At 31.7% G+C, this 22,079-nt stretch overlaps 3 protein-coding genes across 3 annotated transcripts; 1 reads left to right on the top strand and 2 right to left on the bottom strand.

Moving 5' to 3' along the window:
* Positions 1–1,840: 1,840 nt before the first annotated feature.
* LOC100526918 (signal peptidase complex-like protein DTM1) lies at positions 1,841–2,916 on the bottom strand. Its single transcript, XM_003526536.5, has 2 exons — positions 2,478–2,916; positions 1,841–2,137 (listed from the first exon to the last, which is right to left on the bottom strand). Exons 1-2 carry the CDS (start codon positions 2,723–2,725, stop codon positions 2,050–2,052), a joined length of 336 nt encoding a protein of 111 aa, XP_003526584.1. The 5' UTR covers positions 2,726–2,916; the 3' UTR covers positions 1,841–2,049.
* A 1,942-nt stretch (positions 2,917–4,858) lies between these two features.
* On the bottom strand, positions 4,859–8,508 carry LOC100798370 (protein DETOXIFICATION 12). Its single transcript, XM_003526535.5, has 7 exons — positions 8,177–8,508; positions 6,280–6,824; positions 6,077–6,163; positions 5,881–5,937; positions 5,522–5,760; positions 5,236–5,441; positions 4,859–5,094 (listed from the first exon to the last, which is right to left on the bottom strand). Exons 1-7 carry the CDS (start codon positions 8,420–8,422, stop codon positions 5,032–5,034), a joined length of 1,443 nt encoding a protein of 480 aa, XP_003526583.2. The 5' UTR covers positions 8,423–8,508; the 3' UTR covers positions 4,859–5,031.
* Positions 8,509–19,593: 11,085 nt separating this feature from the next.
* LOC100811162 (transcription factor MYB93) lies at positions 19,594–21,275 on the top strand. Its single transcript, XM_003527855.4, has 3 exons — positions 19,594–19,790; positions 19,906–20,035; positions 20,232–21,275. The coding sequence occupies exons 1-3, from the start codon at positions 19,658–19,660 to the stop codon at positions 20,986–20,988; spliced, it is 1,020 nt and encodes a 339-aa protein (XP_003527903.1). The 5' UTR covers positions 19,594–19,657; the 3' UTR covers positions 20,989–21,275.
* Positions 21,276–22,079: the final 804 nt, after the last annotated feature.

Below are 22,079 nucleotides of genomic sequence, written 5' to 3'. Positions count from 1 at the left end.
TATAACAAACATTTTGATAGTTATTACTAATAACACCCAGCACGATTACACAAATGCATTATCAAAGTATATATAGTTGTCAAATTTTTATGCATGGAAAAGTATTTGTGATCAGAATTTAATTTTTTTATTGTGTAAATGACCACTTTGTCTCTTAATATGTAAATTGATAACAATTTGTTTTTTCTGAAAGAATAAAATTTTTTGTAAGTTATGTGAGTCTGTTTTATAATTAAGTTATAATATTCAAATATTCATTTTAGATTAAGTTGTATTTTTTCAGTAAAAAAATTAAGTTTTATTTTTCAAAAATCAATTTCGTGGTAAAATTTAAGAATTAATTTATCATAAAATTATACACATGTAATTGTTACATTTTTACACATGACTAAATTAGAATTTTTATTTTTCAAAAATTAAATTATTATTAATTTTTTGCATTCAAAAATCAAAACAATTATTTATCATTTTTTAATTGAATTTCGATACTTCAAAAGATTAATTTGTAACTTTTGATTAAGAGATATATATTTTCGGTTCATCCAAAAGATAAATGCATTCTGTAAATATGAATTGGAAGATTCTTGTTTTCTTACCTTTAATTACACCAATTTCTTATAATTAAAATTAGAAAATGCTCAATGCACATTTTTTTCCTTCTCATACTAACTTTTTTTGTTTTCCTAACTCTCGTATCCATTATCATGTTCACACAACATACTCACTAGACAAAACCCAATATTCTAACTTCTAACACATTACAAGTTTTCTCGTTTTCACACATCCACAACGTGATAAAAAAAAATCTCATTCTCTCTTTCTCGTAATAACAAAAAACTTCCTTTTTTTCTTTCTTTATTTCTATTATATTATTTGTTTTATAATTTTCTCTTTTGTTTTCTTATCTCTCTTATATAAAAACCAAAGTATTATTGGTAAAAAAAAATAGCATTGCTCGTGTTTCTTGGGATGTTTACAAATTACAATCCGTTTAAGTTGGCTGTCGCTACAAAAATGTTTATTTTCTTAACAATTATATATTAATAATTTTTTTTAACTTAATCATTAATATTTTATATAATATGATTATATTTATATTATTTTAAAACAAAATATGTAAAATATGCTTAATTTTTTATTTTTTATTTCTTTAATTCTATGTTTCTCTTAGATAATATTAATATTGATATATTTTGTTAATAAGTTAAATTGACTTGGATTTTATTTTACATATTATCAAGTGTTAATTTCATTAAAGTTTAATAGAAAAAATAATGAAATTTAAATTTAAATAAATGGCCTATTGAAAATTCCAAAACTAATTAAAAATAAATAAGCTCCTCTGTTAACAACCATTCATGTTCACAAGAAAACAACATGCGGTAAGGCAATATCTAAAGGACTATACCTCATCAAGGGGTACTTTTACACTTGTCGCACCCTCAATTTATGCTAAATAACTAAAAAATATTTTGTCAGCCAAAAACAAATATTTAATCATCAAAATTTTGAGAAATATTTTGTGTGACTATATTTTGATGCCCTGACATTTAATCGATTTTTAAAGCATGTAGTACTCGACAAGAAAAGTAATATGTCTATATTATAGAATAAAATAAAAAAAAGTCATGATGTCTAGACTCCGTCTAATCACGTCGCATCGTCATCGTTTATCACATGAAAATGTTTTTACAAACATCAAAATAACTTTAAAACATTATATTTGATTTTACGGTATATTTTTTAAAATGCGTTTATCTTTTATGTTCAAAATGTAGCGCTAGCTAGTTGGGATTACAGAGAGGATTCCTTAATTAGCATTACTAAATACTAATTAATCAAAAGACGCAAAAGGGGATGAACTTATTTTCGTCATCCCTTTTGATTTCCTACTCCGCAGAAAAACGAAGCACCTCTTCGGCAATCAATCACTGATATTCCTCCAAATTAAATCAACAAAAAAATTAAGCTTACAGCTAAAATTGGGATTCAGAGGAACCAACAGTTACGTTGCTGCTGCGCTAAACAATTAAACTCGTCGATCATTCGTTAGGTTGACACATACTCCCACCATTTGTACATGGCATATCCATAAACCACGCTATAACCAATCACCCTAAGAGGAGAATTCGCAAACCTGTAGTGTCAAATTATTCAATTAACATTCATCTATATATTTATATATTATTCAAGTAATTAATACATAGGTCAAGTCAGGTTAGAGTTAGACAAATCTTGACTAATTTAATCAGCCTCTCTCAACACCTATCCTATGGGCTATGACTAACCAATCTTATGACCTAAAATAATAATACGCCCAACATGATAGAGTAGATCCTTTCAAAAGTGAAATAATTAGAAAAAAAAATGAATTTCTTTGCTGTTAAGTGATTAATCGAAATCAAACCTAGGGGAAAACATATAGAATGTATAGGATAATATTACATGTATTGATGAAAGAGTGAAGGGGAGGGCACCTTAGAAAACCAGATCCTTGGGCATGAAGAGAAGAATTGGCCCTTTCCTCAGAAGTGACAGGATAAGGCCAACGAGAGAAATCACGGTTGAAGTAATCCCAATCAGGAAGAAGCACAGCAGCAATCCCAAGAACACCCAAGACATAGGTGGTCATCATCTTCTTCAAAGAGTGGGTGCATATTCCAACCACCAATATAACTGCTGCCAGCCACAGCAGAGAGCTTCTCAGAGCGGCGTCGTTTGCCATGCTGAGTCAGTGAGTGTGTGGTGAATGCCACCGCCAAAGTTAGATAGAGGAGAGTCTTAAGTCTCTAACTAAAACTTGGTTTTGGAGAGACTTGAGATTGGGATTAGATTTTCATTCAAGTTGGTAAATGGTTAAATGAAGGGAGGGTCCATACTCCATACTATACTATGCGATTTACGGCAACACTAGCGTGTGAGCTAATCTTTGGTTAGGCGTATCAGCTTTAAATGAAATCCCAACGCTCCCTCTACTCTCTAAATGTTCTCTTTAATGTCCTTTCCTCACTCCACTTGCCCTTTTGACGGGTCCTAATACTATTATATTGCTTCTTGCTAAATGCTCATGTCTGCACTTTCTCGGACACTGTTATTTACGTGAGAAAATTCACAATTTCTGTCTTTGGGTTTGTTGTTGTAATTGTTAGTATCATGATTCTTTAATTTAATAAATTGTTTGTTTTCCTATGAAAATGTAATCAAGGCCAGGAATGAAGTGGTAGTTAACTAACTAAGTTTTGCAAATGTTAACTTGCCCCTAGTTATTGGTTAAATAACCAAAATATTTTTTTTTACATGAAATTATATTCTTTATAACTTTTTCTATGATGTCTATGATAAATATTTCATCCTTTTAATTTTTTAATTAATATTCTAAAAAGACTGATTAGTCAGATTTAATAAGTTTAAGTATTTCATCCGTCTCATAATAATTGTTATGTAAAAAAATAGTTTCAAAATAATTATCATTCTAAGTTTTTAATGTAAAATTATTTTTTTAATTATATTTTTATAATATCGATGATATGAACAATAAAAATTAAAAATAAGTTTATACTAACAAAATTAATTTTATAAAATTAATTTTTTAATTATTTATTAATTTTATTTTGTATGTGTAAACTCAGGACAATAATTATAATGAGACCAGTGAGTAATAAACACACTAACATTGAGAATGCAAATATAGAACAACACATCTTTTTGGTGTTGAAGAACTAATATGATCTTGATATTTATGGTCGTTACTTGTAAGATATCGTGATAAGATTCTTGCATTTTTTTATTGTGGAGTCTGAAGTTTGCATTTTTTTTTTTAGGTTTGCTTTTTTAATTAGTATAAATAAGCAGTAGTAAAATAGTTAAGTATGAATGCACTTATTTTGTGGTGGGCTTGTTGTGACATGTATGTTTTCATATATGCTGACTTGTCCACTTGGTTTTATCAGGTAAAAAAACGCTTCAAGTTGACGACTCGTCGTTTACTCGATGAAATAATCTTCTATTTGCATTGTATATTTTGTTTACAAGATTATAAAATCAATCTTTAATATGTAGTTCTGGCGATTTGGCTTAAGAGTTTGTTTTCAAATGCAAAAAAGTAGGAGGGAGATGAATTGTCATTTGGTTGGATGGAAAGGCCATCTAATTACACACAACATTTTTGTTGACGAGCAAACAAATTTGTTTTCTAAACGTCCACACTTTCCTATATGCAGAAAATGAAAAAAGTAAGACTATCCTTTGGTTGGGTCGTTAGATAAACGTTCCTTTGGGTTGAGTTCAACTTTTATGCAAACATATTCTAACATGTTTGATTTACAGTTGTAAAATTACTTTTAAGATAAAAGTAATTTTATCAACAAATTAGGACCCTTACTTTTAAATTTGTTTTGCTTATATTTGTTAGATTTGTATGAGAACACATTTCATACTATTTTTAACTATAAACTAAATATGTATTAAGTCTTTTTTGTTTATGTACAATTACAATATTTTTAGACTCTTTTACATTGAAGCACTCGAGTCCCAATACAATATTGGCCTTGCCACTTTGAATCATTTGGATCAGAATTTTTTATGACAACAAATGAATACTTCTTTATAAAATTTTGAGACTTGATTTTCTTTTACTATTTTACAAACAAATGAATACTCATTCCAGAAAATAAAACATTAAAAAGAAATGACGATTTTGCGTATCATTCATAATATTAGAGTATCGAATTCAATAGTTCTTATATAAAAAAAATTATTGAATGGAGCTAAAATGACTTTCAAAATTGCATTTTAGTTTTACACTTCAAGATTCTTTTTGGTCTCTAAAAAATTATGCATTTATTTCAGAGGCTTTCCATATATTCATTTTTATTTTATTTTAACGAGAAACAACAACAATAAGATAAAGAAAAAAGTCAAAATATCATCAAGCATTACTTTCAAACTGCCAATGAAGATTGAGTTCCCACTTGACTCACTCATGGAAAGCTGTCACCATCATTAGAGAATGGGCCTTTGATCATGGGCTTCTCATATCAGTCTATCGTCTGCTGAAAATTCACTACCAAATAATCTCTTTCTTGCCTTGATTGTCTGCATTAGCAAGACCACGCAATCGAAATAAAATGCCTAGAGCGGTACCCCCAGTAAGGTATTCAACTTTATCAAGCAAAATAAAAAATTGTAGCCAGACAAAGTATTCCATATTTTATTGTCCTTTTAAATGATAAATACCTGTTGTTCCCAATTTATGCAACTTGTTATGGTAGAAAGTAGAACACATTGAGCAAAAGAACCAACTTGTACACCAATCCAAAGTCCTTTTCCTCTCATTTTTGCAAAAAATGATAATAAGATAGCCATTGGAATCCCGCATAGGTAAAATGCTCCTATATTGACATAAACCCCTATATGTTGCCATCCACAACCTCTAGCAACCCCTAAGCCAAAGAATTGTAAATCAAATTGAGAGAATAATTCTCTTCAATATAAAATGTAAATAGACAAGAAGAAAGTTTACCTGCGAGAACACCTTGTATGTTGTCAAGTATAACCGATATGCAAACCAAAGGAGCCATGACAGTGACATAATCTACAACTTCCTTCTCATTGCTAAAAACATAACCAAAAACATGGCGACAAGCAAAGAGGGTTCCGCTAACTACAGTTGTCTCAATGATTGCAAAAGATATTGCAGCCAACACAGAAACACAGGCACCATGTGGATTCCCCGCTCCTAATTCATTTGAAATCCTTGTGCTACAATCATAGAGGAAAATGGATGATTAAATTAGTTTAGGTATATGTGCAAATTAAGGTAGATAGACACATAGCTTACGACATGTAAAATATTTAGAAATAACATGTTTATGATGTCACCTTGCTGCAGCACCAATTCCAAAAGGTATTGCATAGAGAATTGAAGTGGTGTTAAGACTGTAGAAAAATGATGAAGAATTAGCTTGACCACATTAATTTACAAAATCTCATAAAATTGTTAGGTCGTGAGTTGCAGTGCAAGGAGGGCCAGAAAAGTCTTACATGTTGAAAAGAAAAAAAAATGAAGCAAACATACCAAATGGATAAAACAGAAGTTTCAAGTTGTGGATTTAGTAACAGCCCAGACAACAAGATAATCAACTCAAATGACCACCATTCAAGGCTGCAATCAACATGAAAAAAAAAATACATTATACCATTGTTTTTTGGAAAAGGAAGAAATTTATAATTTCATAAAATGAATATATACAACTTCAAGTGGACAGAAGGATAAATCACCAAATCATCACTGCAGAAGGTATAGCAAAGCGAAAGAACTCCCGAAGTCCTTGGAACAATTCCATAGAAATGGGTGCACGAGTTTTTGCACATCTAGGAGAGTATCTCATGTATAATCCAAGAAAAATCACATTTGACCATGTTGAAATACTCATTGCTAATGCTCCACCAACATTATTCAGTCTAGTCTTGAACACCAAAACCCAACAAAGGGGTATGTGGACACATAGAGTGACACAAGATGTCATAAGCATGGGAAGAAGCAAACTTTGCATTTGAAAATATCTAACTAATGGTTGTAGAATTGCATATGCAAAAAGTGCTGGAATAAGCCAAATTATGAATTTTCCTGCTTCTTTTGCAATTAGAGGGTCCTGACCTATGAAAACTAGTATCTTTTCCATGTTGATCCAAAGAAAAGTGAAGGGAAGACAAACGAATGTGAGAGCGAATATAGCAGTGTATGTTTGCACTCCAATTTTTTTATGTTGTTGAGCTCCATAAGCTTGTCCACAAATAGTTTCCAGTCCACTAGCCATTCCCATCTATTAACATGTGCAAATTAAGAATGCACTAAGTTTTCGGAGAATAAAATAATGATGATTTTGAACAAGCTAACATGTGAAAAATAGTTGATAAAGATAAACTTAATCAACACTCTAGATTGATGTTAAGTAATGAGAAATGCAACCAAAACATAATATATAAATGTTAAAATATATTTTCTGTCTAGATAAAATTATCAAAATATGAATTTTATTCCAGTAAAAATTTTCATATGCTTTTATCCTTCTAAAATTAAAATATTATTTTTTCCGGAATTAGACTTGATTGACTTTCATGCCTATGTTTAATTCCTACAATGATCCAATTATCGGCTACTATCCTTAAGTTTTTTTTTTTAAAAAAAAAAAGGTCACAATTCCCGCTTTGAAACCCCCACCCCTCTCCGAAATTGTCAAAAATTTTAAATCCCTTTTCCCTAACCTTCCTCATCTTCTTCAAACTTCAACCACCATAGCTGGAACAAAATGGAGTAACCTTCGATCCCACCCCAGAATTCACCCCACTCTCATTTCCTCCCACACACGTTCGGTCCCAATTGTCAATTCGACACAATATTCCTTTGCCACCACACCTTTCCCATAAATACCACATAACCTTCCTTCTCCAAAAATGCCTCCTCCTCCTCCTCCTCCTCTCTCTCTCTCTTTCTCTCTCTTACTTCAACCTTTATAATTTCTATGAGCCGTGGTGCGGTTCCAGGAGGCTAATGGAGAGAGTTGGTGGACGCGATTCTAGGATGAAATCAGAGACTATGAATTCCTCCACTCAACGGACATCAATGAGCAACGAAATTGCTTGCAACACCAACTTTAGTTGTCTCTCCCTCCTCCTCTTCCCCGGAGAGCCTCTTCGTGAAGCCGCATCGCTCCTCCGACTTCGCCTACTCTGCCATCCTCCGCCGCATCGGCACCGTCTACCTCTGTTGCCTCTGCCACGACGGTGACAACGACACCTAATTCTACGCCATGAAGGTGGTGGACAAGGAGGTGGTGGTACTGAAGAAGACGGCGCAGAGAGCAGAGATGGTGGACCACCCGTTTCTCTTCACTTTTTATTATTTTTAAAATTACAGCGTTTTCTTTTGCAATTTGTCCATAAATCACAAGGAGAGTAACAAATGCATGCACCAATGAGAGACTGATAGCATATGAATGAGAGTGTCATGTAGGTATGAAAGTCAATCAAATCTAACTTGATATATTTTAATTTTGTGAGAAGCGAAATCAAATGAAAATTTTTACAGCAACGAAATCTATACCTTATTAATTTTACAGGAAAAAACAAATTTAGCATTGGAGTAAAACAACATAAGATTGAGTATATAGCTTACAAGAAAACTGAAACCCGTGACAGCAGTAAGAGAGATGGCTAAGGCGGCGCTGGAGAGAAAGAGGTCATCGTTGAGGTGACCAACCATCATGACGGACACAACCTGCAACAAACGCTGGGAAGCGGTCACAACCACCATAGGCCCTGCTATGTCAATCATCCTCTTCATTTCCTCACCCAAACCTTCCCATGCAACTTTCTGCTCCTCCCCACTTCCTTTTGCTAATACTAATAGATTCTCTTCCATACTTTTCTTTCTTATTACTACTAACAACCCAATCGAGACAAAGAGTGTAATGTAAAAAATATCTGAGTCTGTATGAAAGAACTTCTGCGCTGCCTCTCCATTATATATATAGCAGGGACAAAATGGAATTGTGTCCATCGATGCCTCGATCTAGAGCCGTTCATATATAATTTTAATTAAATACTCAACGCTTGATAACAAGTACTAGCAAGTTGTAGTTGTTGGTTATTTTAACTCAATTATTCAATAGATAACAAGTCAACGCAGAGGATACATTCGTCCTAGTTATAAACAACTTATAACTCCATACCGCGCAATTTAGTTATCTCCATCCACGAGGAAACTTAACACGTATCCATGCTAAGACTCACCGAAGAATCATACGCTATGTCATTTATATTCATTTTTTCTTCCAATGGTTGGTTCGAGTAGCGGTGCTGTTTGCAGTGATATAATTTTAGTTTAAAATTAATTTGAATCAAATAAGAAAATTAAGTGCGATCCATGTGATTTTATTCGATTTAGATTAATTTTGAAATCTCATCCAAACCAAATCAATCTTTGATAGTTTGGTTCAGTTTGATTTTTGCAGTTTGAAAATTTTGCTAGTGAGTATTAAAAAATTGCTTAAAAAATTTATTATAATTAAACAAAAACTGAATAATAACTATCTCCAACAACAAAATACTAGATGGTCAAAAGCAATATTGTGGTTCCACGAGAAAGGGAAGAGTGAGAGACTAAATATTAAGTATTTTAGTATTAAATTTAAATTGAGTGTAAGTATTGTGATTTCACGTAAGTTTAAAGCTATATTGTTGTAGATGTATATGATTAATATGAGTCATATATCAAACTAATGAGAGTGGTTCAGTTTAATTTGATTTTCGTGTGTCAAATTGAAACCTAATTGAATTGCGTAGTTTCAGAAAAACAAAAAAACCAAATCAAACCTATGTTCTTCAGTTTTTCCAGGGTTTGCAGTTTTTTGGATTGATATGCAGTTTTAGTCTCGATTTGGTTCGATTCTGAACATTTCTGGATCCGAATGACATCGAACTCAATTCTTTAAGTAAATTCTTAAATTTAAATCTTGCTGATAACAAAAATAAATAATGAGCAATGAGTAGGTAAATGCTTATTTGATAATAAAATATAATTTTAACTTTTATAAATATGATTTTTATGTCTTTAAAATTTTTATTTTATTTTTACTTTTTGATTGTTTTTCTTTCTAAAATGAATCTTGTGAGTATTCGGTGACTAGGGTCCTGAAGGGGGGAGGCTCTTGTTGCAGTCCTCGAATGTTGGGAGATTTGTATAGTCTTTGTGTTTCGTAGTCGGAGGAGGATGTGTGTGTACCTACGAAATCTCAAACATTCTAATTAGAATGTTTGAGATTATGCGTAGCTGGTTGATATGGTAATTGGTAAGGTGAGTACTTATAAATGGCAGGTTAAGGAGAGGTCAATGGCCTTTTCATCTATCATCCATATATATAGAATGATAAGAGTGAGTTCAAGTTGCAACCAATGCATGTGATGTGCGAGCCTCACGCCGCGTAAGCTTCACTAGACATAAAGAGTGGTGTGACGACTAACAATGATCAGTAACCATGCATCGCAACAATTATTGTCGTGATAGACTTGCCAAGAAAGTCAACTAATTGGCGGTTAATTAAAGAGTTAGGTGCTCGGCCTTTTTATTTCTTTCATTACTAATCTTATCTTTATTAAATAAGTGAAGCTATTAGTTTATAATTTATCAATTCCATCGTACTTAAATTATTAATAGTTAAACATATATTTATATCATATACTATTAAATAATTTATATAATATTATAATATCACAATTTACAAGTTTACTTCATAAATAAAATTGAAAGAATGGAAAACGATGAAAAGAAAAAAAAATTCTGCACGTTTCTTGTGTTACAATTTGAAAGAAAGTATTGCATGCTTACAGGATATAAATTATGAAAAATAATAATAATAAAATTCACGACCGAGACAACTCAGATTAACAATAATTTCTCCTTCCAATTCCATTAAAAGCATGTCGCCATATTCAAAAAAAAAAAAATCGCCATGTGGGTTTGCTGCGCGCACGGGTATCACGTATGAGTAAAAATTATTTTATTAATGATGAATAAAATACTTGTCTATCAAATAAGTTTAGTTCCACGTATGAGTAATTAATCATAAAATCTTATTCAGCAAAAAATAAAAATTAATCATATAATTGTATAGTAGGGAATGGCCATTATAACACCCCAACTGTATCCATACCAACATAATATTTGTATTATATTTTAAATTTAATTAAAAGTTTGATCTCCTTAATTTTTTAAAAGAAAATTACACTAATAATATGTAAATTGTGTATTCGTACCATTGATAAAAAAATTTTCAAATGTGAGTATGAGAACATATATTATACTATCCTATTTAAACCATAGCCAATACCAATTACCCTCCCTTATAAAATAAAATAAAAACAATTACCTTCCCAGGGAACCAGTTGTTTCTTTCCGCTTGTTTAAATTTTTTTTCCTTGATCTTGAAAGTTGAAACCCTGGAAGCTCTACAAAGCAGAGCCCATCCAAGTTAATGTTTCTTTGTTGGTCTACCGTCCTAATTAACTATTACAGGACTTTCAATTCATGACATTTTGGGCCTCATATAATGGCGGTCCATGGTTTGGAAATTCACCATACTTGGTAAAGGTCTTGGGCTAGCGTTGGAATTTGATTGAGCTCTTGTCCCCTAGGCATGCGATTTTGAGTGGTTTTCTGATGAATATGCATACTCTCTCTCTTATAAATTCTCATAATACACCATTTCAAATTCTTTTTCCCAATCTACACTTTGTTTTGCAGGTTGAGAGTCGGATTTGGCCAACTAAATTTTGTCTAATAATATATTTATTTTAGTAAAAAAATTAAAAAATTTAATATTATTATTTTACTAAATATAATTTATGTATGTCATTAGATTTAATTAAAAATGATGTCTCACCAGTAACACTCTGCAATTTGCACATTATGGACCCTTACAAATATATTTAAGTGTGTATTTACCCGTTCATCTAAATGCACAGTTAGTGACTCACCCAACTATAAGCAAATTCTATAAATATCACTAAAGCTAAAGACATTTGTAACACTTTCAAATTTTCATCTCAATCCCTATCACAATGTGTCACCCAACTGCATATGTTTATATTTACTACAACGGTCAAATCTGTAACACTGATGAGGACACCACCTTCGTTAGTAACAACACAAAAACTTTCATGGTCAACAAGGTCATAACCTTTACACAATTGTTTGAACTTGTTCACCAAAAACTAACATTGAACCACAACAACATATCCAACATCTCCACTTTTGGTGCCCTATATTTAAGTCGGGACAATATTATATGTACACATCCTTTATTCTGCGAGATGATGTTGATGTTCGACAAATGTTTAATATTTTTTACAACAACCCATCACTACCATTTGTGAAGTTATTTGCCATAATCTGTGACAATAATAACCCATCAAGCAACCAACATGACTCAATCTCCAATCTTAAGGACTTATCAGATGAATACGAGACTTATTGGAAAAAAAACCATGATAGTACTGACTCCTCTTTCGGGCCCGAAGGAAGTAACATGTCTTCATCCCACGAAACAATATTCAAACGGGATTGGTAATTTACGGATCATTCATGTCTTAATTATTTCTACTTTGAGGTTTTCATATAGTGTCTTATGTCCATGTTCAGTTATCACTTTACGTAATGAAATAAATTTTTTGTTTAAATTTAAGTTAATAATTTTCAATTTACCCACTTCTACTGTAGTAGGTGGCATGGTAACATAACTGTCGAAATTCACAATACTTTGCAATTTACATTACATTGTTTCAAAAAATTAAATGTCTCACCAGCAAAATTGACATAAAATGGACAATTCATAATATCCTTTTTCACTCTGAAAATTATCATGGGCATCTGTTGCATTAATTACAAGGGAAAAATTACTCCTTCAAATTAACAACACTCTACAATTTGCATACGTCTCTAAAAATTAAATGTCTCATAAGTAAAACTAGCATGAAATTGACAACTCATAATCTTTTTTTTCATTTTGAAAATTATCATGGACGTCTGCTGCATTAATTACAAGAGAAAAATCATAGTCCAAATTGACAACACTCTACAATTTGCACACGTCTCTAAAAAATTAAATGTTTCACTAGCAAAACTGACATGAAACAGATAATTCATAATCTCTTTTTTTATTCTGAAAATTATCATGGACGTTTGCTGCATTAATTACAAGGAAAAAATCACAGTCCAAATTGACAACGCTCTATAATTTATACACGTCCCTAAAAAATTAAATGTCTCACCAACAAAACTGACATGAAATAGACAACTCATAATCTCTTTTTTCACTCTGAAAATCATCATGGACGTATGCTACATTAATCACTCCTACTCATGATGCAATTATGTATTACAACGGGAAATGAAACATACTACATCAAGGTGGGTTTTTGGGTTACTCCTTTACTGGAACAAATCCAATAAGATTTGACATTCCTTTGGGATATAACATGGACAAACTCAAGGATTTAATCAAGCAAGTTGCACCTATAGGGGTTCCCCCTTATGGAATTCACGAATCACAATTGATCAAACGATTATTCTTTCGACAATCAGGTCATGCTAAGTATTAAAAAAATTTAATTGAATATGAAATAACAAAATTGAAAAATGACGAAGACATGTTAAAGGTGTTAGCATGATCCAACTATTGGAAACGATTCTGTCCAATAGAAATTTTGGTTATTTTTAACAAACCAGTAACTGAAATAAAAGAAGACATGTATCATGCATAACATATTTCAAATCATTAATTTTGTCATATTTGCGTTGCAATTGTATTTTTTAATATGTTTCATTATTCTTGGCTATCATCTTAGTTACCACACTTTTAAATTTTATGTCTATTGTATTAGACATATGTATCAATTATTTTTTCACTGTGTTTTTCAATTTGTTTTAATACTACTAACTAATTTTTTTATTTTTTAATTAACGAACATAACAAAAAAAAATATCAATAGCACATAAATTTAACTATAAAATTACATACAAACTAACTAAAAAATTATACTATAATTTTATCCAATTTTTTTATTTTTTTATCTATATATTTCTCTTTAAAGAATTTTAAAAAAATAATTTAATAAAAAAATAATTTTAAAACCAATTAAAAATATATTTATATAATATAATATTTATATTTTTTAATAATTTAAATTTAAAAAATAAAGGAAACTCAACTTCCTACCTGTATACAAAACAAGTATAGATTAAAAAAAAAGAATTTAAAGTGGTGTATTATGGGAATTTGTAAGAGAGAGAGTATTCATATTGGTCAGAAAACCTATTTTGAGTTGCCTTCACCAATTTCACGTTGCCATAGAATAAGGAAAATATTAAATGGTGATTTTGATTTCTTGAAGAGTGATAGTTTATCAACACCCCAACGCAACAAATATCAAATTGACATTCATTATTTCCTTATATATGTTTCATCTTATTACATTGCATCATTGATCACATGCATCATCTTTTTTATTTCATGGCATAGATTAGACTAATATACCAATATGGCCGAATGCTTGAATATTCCTGGGTTCACCAAATATCAAAACCATCTCAGCCCATACTGAAGGTACTCTTAATAGGCTAGGAACATCTCAGCCCATATAGACTTGGCCCATTTAAGAATCACACATTAAGACAAACTAATAATGATGCTTAAAATATGTATTTGTTAAGAGGAGATGTATGGTACGTAGTAAAAGTAAAAATAATAGACTCTAAAGTTTGGATATCATATCTTAGAGATTAATTGTGTTCTCAAATAATATAAATTACATCAACTAAATAATTTTATATTTTTATCTTAAGTTAAAGATTGCTTGTGTTTGCATTCAAAACAATAAAAACAAAGATAGACAACAATTTCAAGAAAAGATATGTATGAAGAGAAGTGTTTTGGATTATGGTTTCAGATGTATTGTTTTTCCCCTAATTCTTATTTTAATTAAAAACTCTCAGTTATTAATTAATCGCCTAACACCTCTTATTTCAATTATCAACCTATGTCAAGGTCTGAGAATACTCTTTTCCCTGAATCAATCCTGCATTGATCATTAGGGATTTAATTTAAGGTTAAAGATGAACAACAAAGAAGATTGTAAAAAGGGAATTCATGCACTAAAGCGCTTTTAATATCGGTTATTTTGGATATCCAATATCGATTTTGAACCGATGTGGAAACAATCATTGTTAAAAGTAGATCATTTTTAACATCGATTATAAGAACCGATGTTGAAATCCACTATAGGTCAGTTAATTATGAGAAGGTGGTCACAAACATTCAATTAACTAATAATCATAATGATTAATTCCAATATAAAAGTGGAAGTGATAGAAAGATACAATTAACTGAATAACATCGAATAACTTTATTCAAAAGAAGAATTAGAATACATGAGTATAACTATATCCCAGTCCAAATTCTAAGAGGTTTAATCAACCATAGTCATAGAATAATTAAACAACATACAATATAACATTATTAGAGATAAAAGAAATAAAAAATCCTTATAGGTTTAGACCACAATTATTTCATGTGAAGTTCTCCTCTCATTCCTTATTTACAATGTTTTGCGAAAATCCTCCTTCTATATTTCCTTAATTAAAAAATTAAGTATCTCTTAATCTTATTCATTAATTAGGATTTAAATCTGACATGGGACCCTTCCAATCTTTAAGTGATACGTGATGCAAGTAGATCACAAGCATACAAAATTATCGCATACATATAGAATTATCGTGATTGTATAAAATTAGCATGATCGTGATCATCTAATTGACTCCAAAAATAGAAGATTTTTAACTTTTTTTCACATAAAGTCTCTTAAACACCTATTTTTCACAAACTTTTATCAAACTATAAGTTTTGCCAAATAAAATATATCAAAATACATAAATATAACATAAAAACTCACATTAAAATATAGTCAACTTTGGATTTATTAACTAATAATTATCTTAGTATACCTAAAAAAAATCAGATTACAGAGATAGTAATCACAAATAAGGCTCATGCATCCCTTGACCCATTAAGTTATGTATACAAATGATTAGATTCTCTAGATAAAAACAACTGTTCACTTTCAGTCATTGTGTTTGCGTCTGTTTATCTCATTGGTTTGATAATTAACTTGAACGTCAGAATACCTTTTCCAATATCTCTCACCTGTCGAGTACTTAACAAATTGAGAGCAAGGAAAGCCTATCCTTGGCATACAGAATCAGCATTCGGAGTAGGAGGAAAATTACCAAGGAACCCCTCTGTAGGTACAACTAGCAAGAAATATTAGTAACTCAAACACATTATCTACATTTTCATGCCATCAAGTTTTTTTTTTCCCTCACTAAATCTTGTTAGAAATTACTATAATTTAGAGCCCGTACTTAAATTTAAGCTTTACATATATATTCCTAAAAAGAATCACATGTCTAATGTATTTTTATAATAATTAATGGCGGGTCTTTTTCAGCGTAGTTGCATTAATTAGTAACTTTCCATGGCGTCTCTGACCAAATTAACCAACCGTAGCCTTTGCAAGGCATTAGAAGGAAAGAGATACGGATCATTCAGTTGGAAGAGTGTCCTTCAAGTCAGTTTAGAATGCCCTTTACAGGGGACAAAGACACATAGGTTCGTGGCAATTGTGGTAGTATAAGCCAAGTGGGTGGCCTCGAAGTTGTTTTTAACGTTTTATGGAAGAATTGGTTGGAAACCCATTACAGCAAGCAAATCAGTTGTTTAGCTGACACTGAAATAAAAGATGATATTATATTGAAACTATAAAGTTGATCTTACATCACTGGTCCCTTCTCTTCTGAGAAATGGTCCCCGACAGGATCCTTTGGCTGAAAGATCAATGTCTTTGAGTGTATGAATCGTTAACTAACAAATGCATTTACAAGGGGTTAAAGACAATGAGGTTTGTGACACATAAACAAGAAATTGGGAAGGAAATATGTGTTAAAGAAGAAAAAATAGTCTCTCTAGTGAACTCCCTTTGGTTCTCCATATAGATGTCGACACTTAATAATTAAACTGAATAGATTTTAGGTTTGAAAATGTATGGCTTATGTGTGAAGCAACATGGGGTCACCAGTTGACATATTTAAAGTTTGATTCTTGACAACCTATATGATTTTCCTAATTAAATTAAATTAATAATGGGTCTGACACAAATAAGGAGCCAATTATATTAAGCCAACTACATACAGAGCTACTGCTCTAAAATATATACAAGGTAAATGCGTGTCATTATAGAAGCATCGTGAGACTTTGGTTGATACAAATAAGGTGTATATATATTTCATATTTGCACATTTTATCCAACGTTTGAAACACTTAGTTTGTACTAAGCGATAACCTTTTACTCTGTATCGGCTTTAGAGTGTAAGATCCTATACCATGGCCAAGAAAATTTGCAACAAAACAGGGTGCATGAGGACAAATCTCCAACAAACGCCATTGAAGGTTTCTCAACCGTGCAAAGAATGTCTTAAGGGTTAAAAAGAAATTAAATTGGGCGTTTGCTGCACCAAATTCTCCTTCACGTCTCCAACTGCACCACCCTCCGAGTCAAAGGAGTCACATCCTTTATGTCCTTTTCAGGCATTCAGCTATCTGTATTCTGTACCAGTACATTTGATTTGTCCTGACTTTTAACCTCGAGGCTCTTTCACTCATATAGTTTATTTATCCATATAGCTATAACTATTTTCAACAACTTGCGTAGATTTTTTTGTTTACCTGTTTAGATATTCAGATAAAGTCGTGTATCATGTGCCTATAATATTTTACGTCTCAATTTGACCCAGACACACATGCATATGTGATTTGGTGTGCGATTGAGTGTCTTCTGATATGGTGAATGGTGATGATTACATTATAAATGTATTTTAACCAGAACATTAAAACTAATCAAGAAATGCCGATCTTACATATTTCATAATATCTTTTTTATATATAAAATATGGAATAATTTTTTTTCTTTAATTAATTTAATTAGTTAAAATACAAGACATGAATTATAAGCGTGCAGTATTAACTTTTGTGCGTAATGCTTTTCACTCCTTTTTCATTGTCTTATTTTCTTGTTCTTTTTTACGTCTTCTTATTTTCTTTCTTACTTTTTCATTTTAATTTTAACTTTTGTGCAGTTTTATTTCCTGATCACAAGAAGAATAAATATTTGAATATTTCAAATATTTATACCGCGCGCATCGCGAGCGCTTATTGTTTATGTACGTGTACATAGATACACAGTACACACATTAATGAGTTTGAATGAGGATGTTATGAAAGTCCATAATATATAATTTTTTTATTGTTTTATTAGTTATTTAGGTTGGTATACTAAAAATATACAAAATAGGATTCTGTCTGATAAAAGAATTAGTTTCTTACAAAATAGCAAATTAAACCACACTTTAAAGAAAATAGTTTTGTGTGGAATATATATATATATCTGTTAAAAAACAAAAAGAAATTAATATATTATATATAGTACAAAATAACAGCGAGAGAGTATTTTACTGTTCTATTTATGTGTGTGTGCATGTATAGAACTTGTACTGAGCATTATTAGTACAGTACATAGTTGGATTTACAACAATTATTATATAATTCCGAGATTGTTTTACATGTTATTGTTGAGTGAGAATGATTCTTTAAGGGGCATGAAATCCAAGAAGAGAGGACGTGAGTCTTTTGATACCATGCAAACCATGACGAAATAGGGAAACAGCCTCCTCTTTGCGTGCATGGGAGGGGTTCCTCCGACAAGGATTCAGTCGCCACGTGTTACGTAATCTAATTTGGCAGTTCGTCCTTTTAACGATACTTTGGTGCCATATTAATGGAAACTAAAAAAATGTCTAGTCCATAATTACCAAATTGTCCTGATTATTGCTTGGACAAATATTACAGTATATTCTATTCAGTATTCACTTTCAAAATTTACAGAGAGATGGGAAGCCTACCGAAGGAAACATTTATTGCTCTAAATAGCTATACTGATTAACAAGAAAAAATCATTTTATACTCCGTATAGTACGAAACTGAAGTAATTGAATTTCCACAAAAAAAAAAAAAAACTGAAGCAATTGAACCAGGTCTAAAATCCTCTAAAAAAAACAGGTCTAAAATAACCTCAATCATTTACCACGCACGTATAAGTAAAAACTGAAAAGATTGCGTATAAAGTGATGTTTGCAAATAATGTATATTTACTGATAAATCGTAGAATACAATTAAATTAATTAGCAGTTCATTTAAATAATTCAAAATACAAAACAATACCAGCATTTATAAGAAGTGATGAAATATATATAAAGTCTCTCCCAGCATTTTTAATATTAGATTCTGAATTTTGTCTCTCCTGCAAAACAAAAATTAAAGGATTAAGTTCAAGTTCTCAAATTCCTGCCACCGTATATATTAGAGCATACACCTTCTTAAGTTTTTAAAATTTGCATATAACTACTTTTTTATGTTCAAGGTAACTTCCCATGAGAAGCACAGTATGTAACATTTTTCAAATAATTATAGAAAGTTGGTGTAATATATGAAAAGTGTTTTATGCAATATTTTTTTAAAACAATTAAGAGATTAATATAAGCGTAGAAAAAAGAAAACAAAAATTGACGAATCTGTTAAGAGTTAGTGTAATTTATTCTGTATATTTATCATGGTACCTATACTCTCTTTTATCTCTCTCACTCACTGTGTCAAACAACACACTTTGTGTCCATAAAACATTTTTTGTCATTTATACATGACTATCTAATTAGTAAAATGGTACCGTCGTTTGAGTTCATTGCTTGAAGGGCAATCTTGTCAAGGTACGAGACATTTTGTTGTTTCCACACTAACTAGATGGGAGTGTCAAATCTTTTATCGTCCTAATAAAGATTGCGAAATGTTATTTTAATCCAGATAATTAAGGACCAGAAGAAAGCAATGAGAATGCATATATAAATAGTATGCTCCAGCCCCCAGTTTTAATTTGGTGGTAAGTGGTAAACAGAGGAAAGGATAATAGCTTTTGACCTAGCTAATAGCACACAATAATGGGAAGATCCCCATGCTGCGATGAGAATGGCCTTAAGAAAGGTCCCTGGACTCCCGAAGAAGATCAGAAACTAGTCCAACACATTCAGAAACATGGCCATGGAAGTTGGAGAGCCCTCCCTAAGTTAGCTGGTTTGTGGATTAATCTCTGGTTTAATTAATTTATAGTTATATATGTTGCAGCAACTATATAGTTCTCTCTTTTCAGCGTTTCTTCATTCATCTATTTTTCTTGCTATTTTTGCAGGTCTCAATAGATGTGGAAAAAGTTGTAGGCTAAGGTGGACTAACTATTTAAGGCCTGATATCAAGAGGGGGAAGTTTTCTCAAGAAGAGGAGCAAACAATTCTGCATCTCCATTCCATCCTTGGAAACAAGTACTTTCCTTGCCACAACTCCTTTTTCTACATTAAGTTTTTTCCTTGCAAATTTAACCTACTCAAATCATGATTATTTGCACTGTTGTGACTTCCTTCTTTTGTTTTTTAGGTTCCAGTTATGTTTTTGTATTGTATATATTTTTTTTAATAATTATTACTAATTACTTTTATATGAACATAACTTCTTTAATAGATGGTCAGCAATAGCAACCCACCTTCCAGGCAGGACAGACAATGAGATAAAGAATTTCTGGAACACTCACTTAAAGAAAAAGCTGATTCAGATGGGCTTTGATCCAATGACTCACCAGCCTAGAACTGACCTTGTTTCCACCTTGCCTTATCTGCTAGCTTTGGCCAACATGACAGACCTCATGGACCATCAGACATTGGATGAACATGCTGTAAGGTTGCAAGCAGAGGCAGTCCATCTGGCAAAGCTTCAATACCTTCATTATCTAATCCGATCCTCAAACTCCTTGAGCACCAACAAGTCCTATGACCAAAGTGCCACCACCAACATGGAACCTGCAGCTTTCAGTTTGTTGAACTCAATCTCCAATGTGAAAGAGAATCCAGTCATGTTGCAACCAGCTGATGATACTCCTGCTGCCTCATTGTCTCATGGCATTGTTAGCTCTCAACCACTCCACCACCCAAACGTGCTACCTCATCACCTTTTAGAGCCACAAGTCTCTTTCAGCTCTCAATCATGTTTGAATAGTGAGATTGGTCAAGGTACTAACTTTGCAATCATAAGTCAAGGGGATCACACGCTTGATCTTGACTCTTCCTGGATTATTCCATCTATTACTCCTCCAAATGCAATAGGGACCTCAGCTAACAATCCAGGAGATGCCAGCAGCAGCACTTCTAGCTATGGAGGAGGACCCTCTTCTTATTGGTCCGAACTACTTTTTGAGGACCCCATCTTGCATGAGCTATCTTAGTATTTAATTTGAAAGAGGTCCCATTATGGTGTGTGCATGTTATGCCTTGTTTGCTTCTTGCCACTTAATTAATTAGCCCATATATATGCTCTAGTATAGGTACATATAGATATATATATGCCCTTTTACATATATACGTATTCACGTATCAATACATGTTTTGTACATAACTCCGGGACAGTTTCATCGAGCTAGTTTGAATGTCACTATGACAGTATCGTTTTCAGCAGTTATATATCTAAATTTTCTTTGCTCAAATAAAATTTGTTTTTACGTTTTTTATTTTATATTTTTTTCGTTTCATTTGTTAGTTTAATGTATGTTGAAGTGCTTGGTGAATAATTTTGCTTCGAAGTAAATTATTTAAGGAAAAGAAGGGGAAAACTTAAAAAATCCAAAAATGGTGTAGGAAGAGTATGAGACCCGAAGATCTAGACTATAAGCTTGCTTGCAGAAAAGAACCGTGAATTTTGTTTATGATTTATCCATATACTCCACTTTGAATAACTAAGCATATGCTTACCGAATTACCAAGCATGAATAGCCATTATATTATGGACTAGCTAACACTGTCCACATTCATTACTAGTACTCCAGGCTCCAGGTGTGGAGCAAAAGCTAATTTTTTTTCTATTAAATTAAAAACAAGTTTTACGAATTGTTTCTCCAACTTACGGGACAAAAATTCAAGCATGTTCTCAAACCAGAATACACAAAACAGATCTGAGGTCTCAATCTCTCGTAAATCAACAAACAAGTCCACACTACGACCAGTCAACAATTCATAACATAAAAGAGCTTGGTCCGTAATGCGGCTAGATAATAAGGAAATATCCTTATCTGGAGTGTAAATATGTTATGTTCTGAGATAATTTAAGACAGATAGTACGTCTCCGGCCATCTAATAAATTAGTTCATTTTTTTTCAATGTATGTTCTTCTTATATGTACGCAGAAAAGGTATAATAGCATTAGGAATAGGATATTGCAGTAATACATTATTATCTCCTAGTCTAATCTACAAAAGAAGCTTTTGTAAAATGCTTTTCTGCTCGTTGTCATCTCCAGAGAAAATTTCATCCCCGTTGCTTT

The sequence above is a fragment of the Glycine max genome, chromosome 6 (genome assembly GCF_000004515.6).
Source record: "Glycine max cultivar Williams 82 chromosome 6, Glycine_max_v4.0, whole genome shotgun sequence".
NCBI classification, from domain to species: domain Eukaryota; kingdom Viridiplantae; phylum Streptophyta; class Magnoliopsida; order Fabales; family Fabaceae; genus Glycine; species Glycine max.
This window is presented reverse-complemented; position numbering and strand designations above follow the sequence as displayed.

Bases quoted from the DNA above. Each gene is read 5' to 3' on its own strand.
- LOC100526918 (XM_003526536.5), bottom strand. From the start codon at position 2,725: ATGGCAAACGACGCCGCTCTGAGAAGCTCTCTGCTGTGGCTGGCAGCA. The intron at 2,138-2,477 runs GTGCCCTCCCCT...TTGACACTACAG, and splicing joins CAAGGATCTGGTTTTCTAAG to GTTTGCGAATTCTCCTCTTA.
- LOC100798370 (XM_003526535.5), bottom strand. From the start codon at position 8,422: ATGGAAGAGAATCTATTAGTATTAGCAAAAGGAAGTGGGGAGGAGCAG. The intron at 6,825-8,176 runs GTAAGCTATATA...ACATGTTAATAG, and splicing joins TCACGGGTTTCAGTTTTCTT to ATGGGAATGGCTAGTGGACT. The intron at 5,761-5,880 runs GTGACATCATAA...CTATGATTGTAG, and splicing joins GGAATTGGTGCTGCAGCAAG to CACAAGGATTTCAAATGAAT.
- LOC100811162 (XM_003527855.4), top strand. From the start codon at position 19,658: ATGGGAAGATCCCCATGCTGCGATGAGAATGGCCTTAAGAAAGGTCCC. The intron at 19,791-19,905 runs GTTTGTGGATTA...CTATTTTTGCAG, and splicing joins AGCCCTCCCTAAGTTAGCTG to GTCTCAATAGATGTGGAAAA. The intron at 20,036-20,231 runs GTACTTTCCTTG...CTTCTTTAATAG, and splicing joins CATTCCATCCTTGGAAACAA to ATGGTCAGCAATAGCAACCC.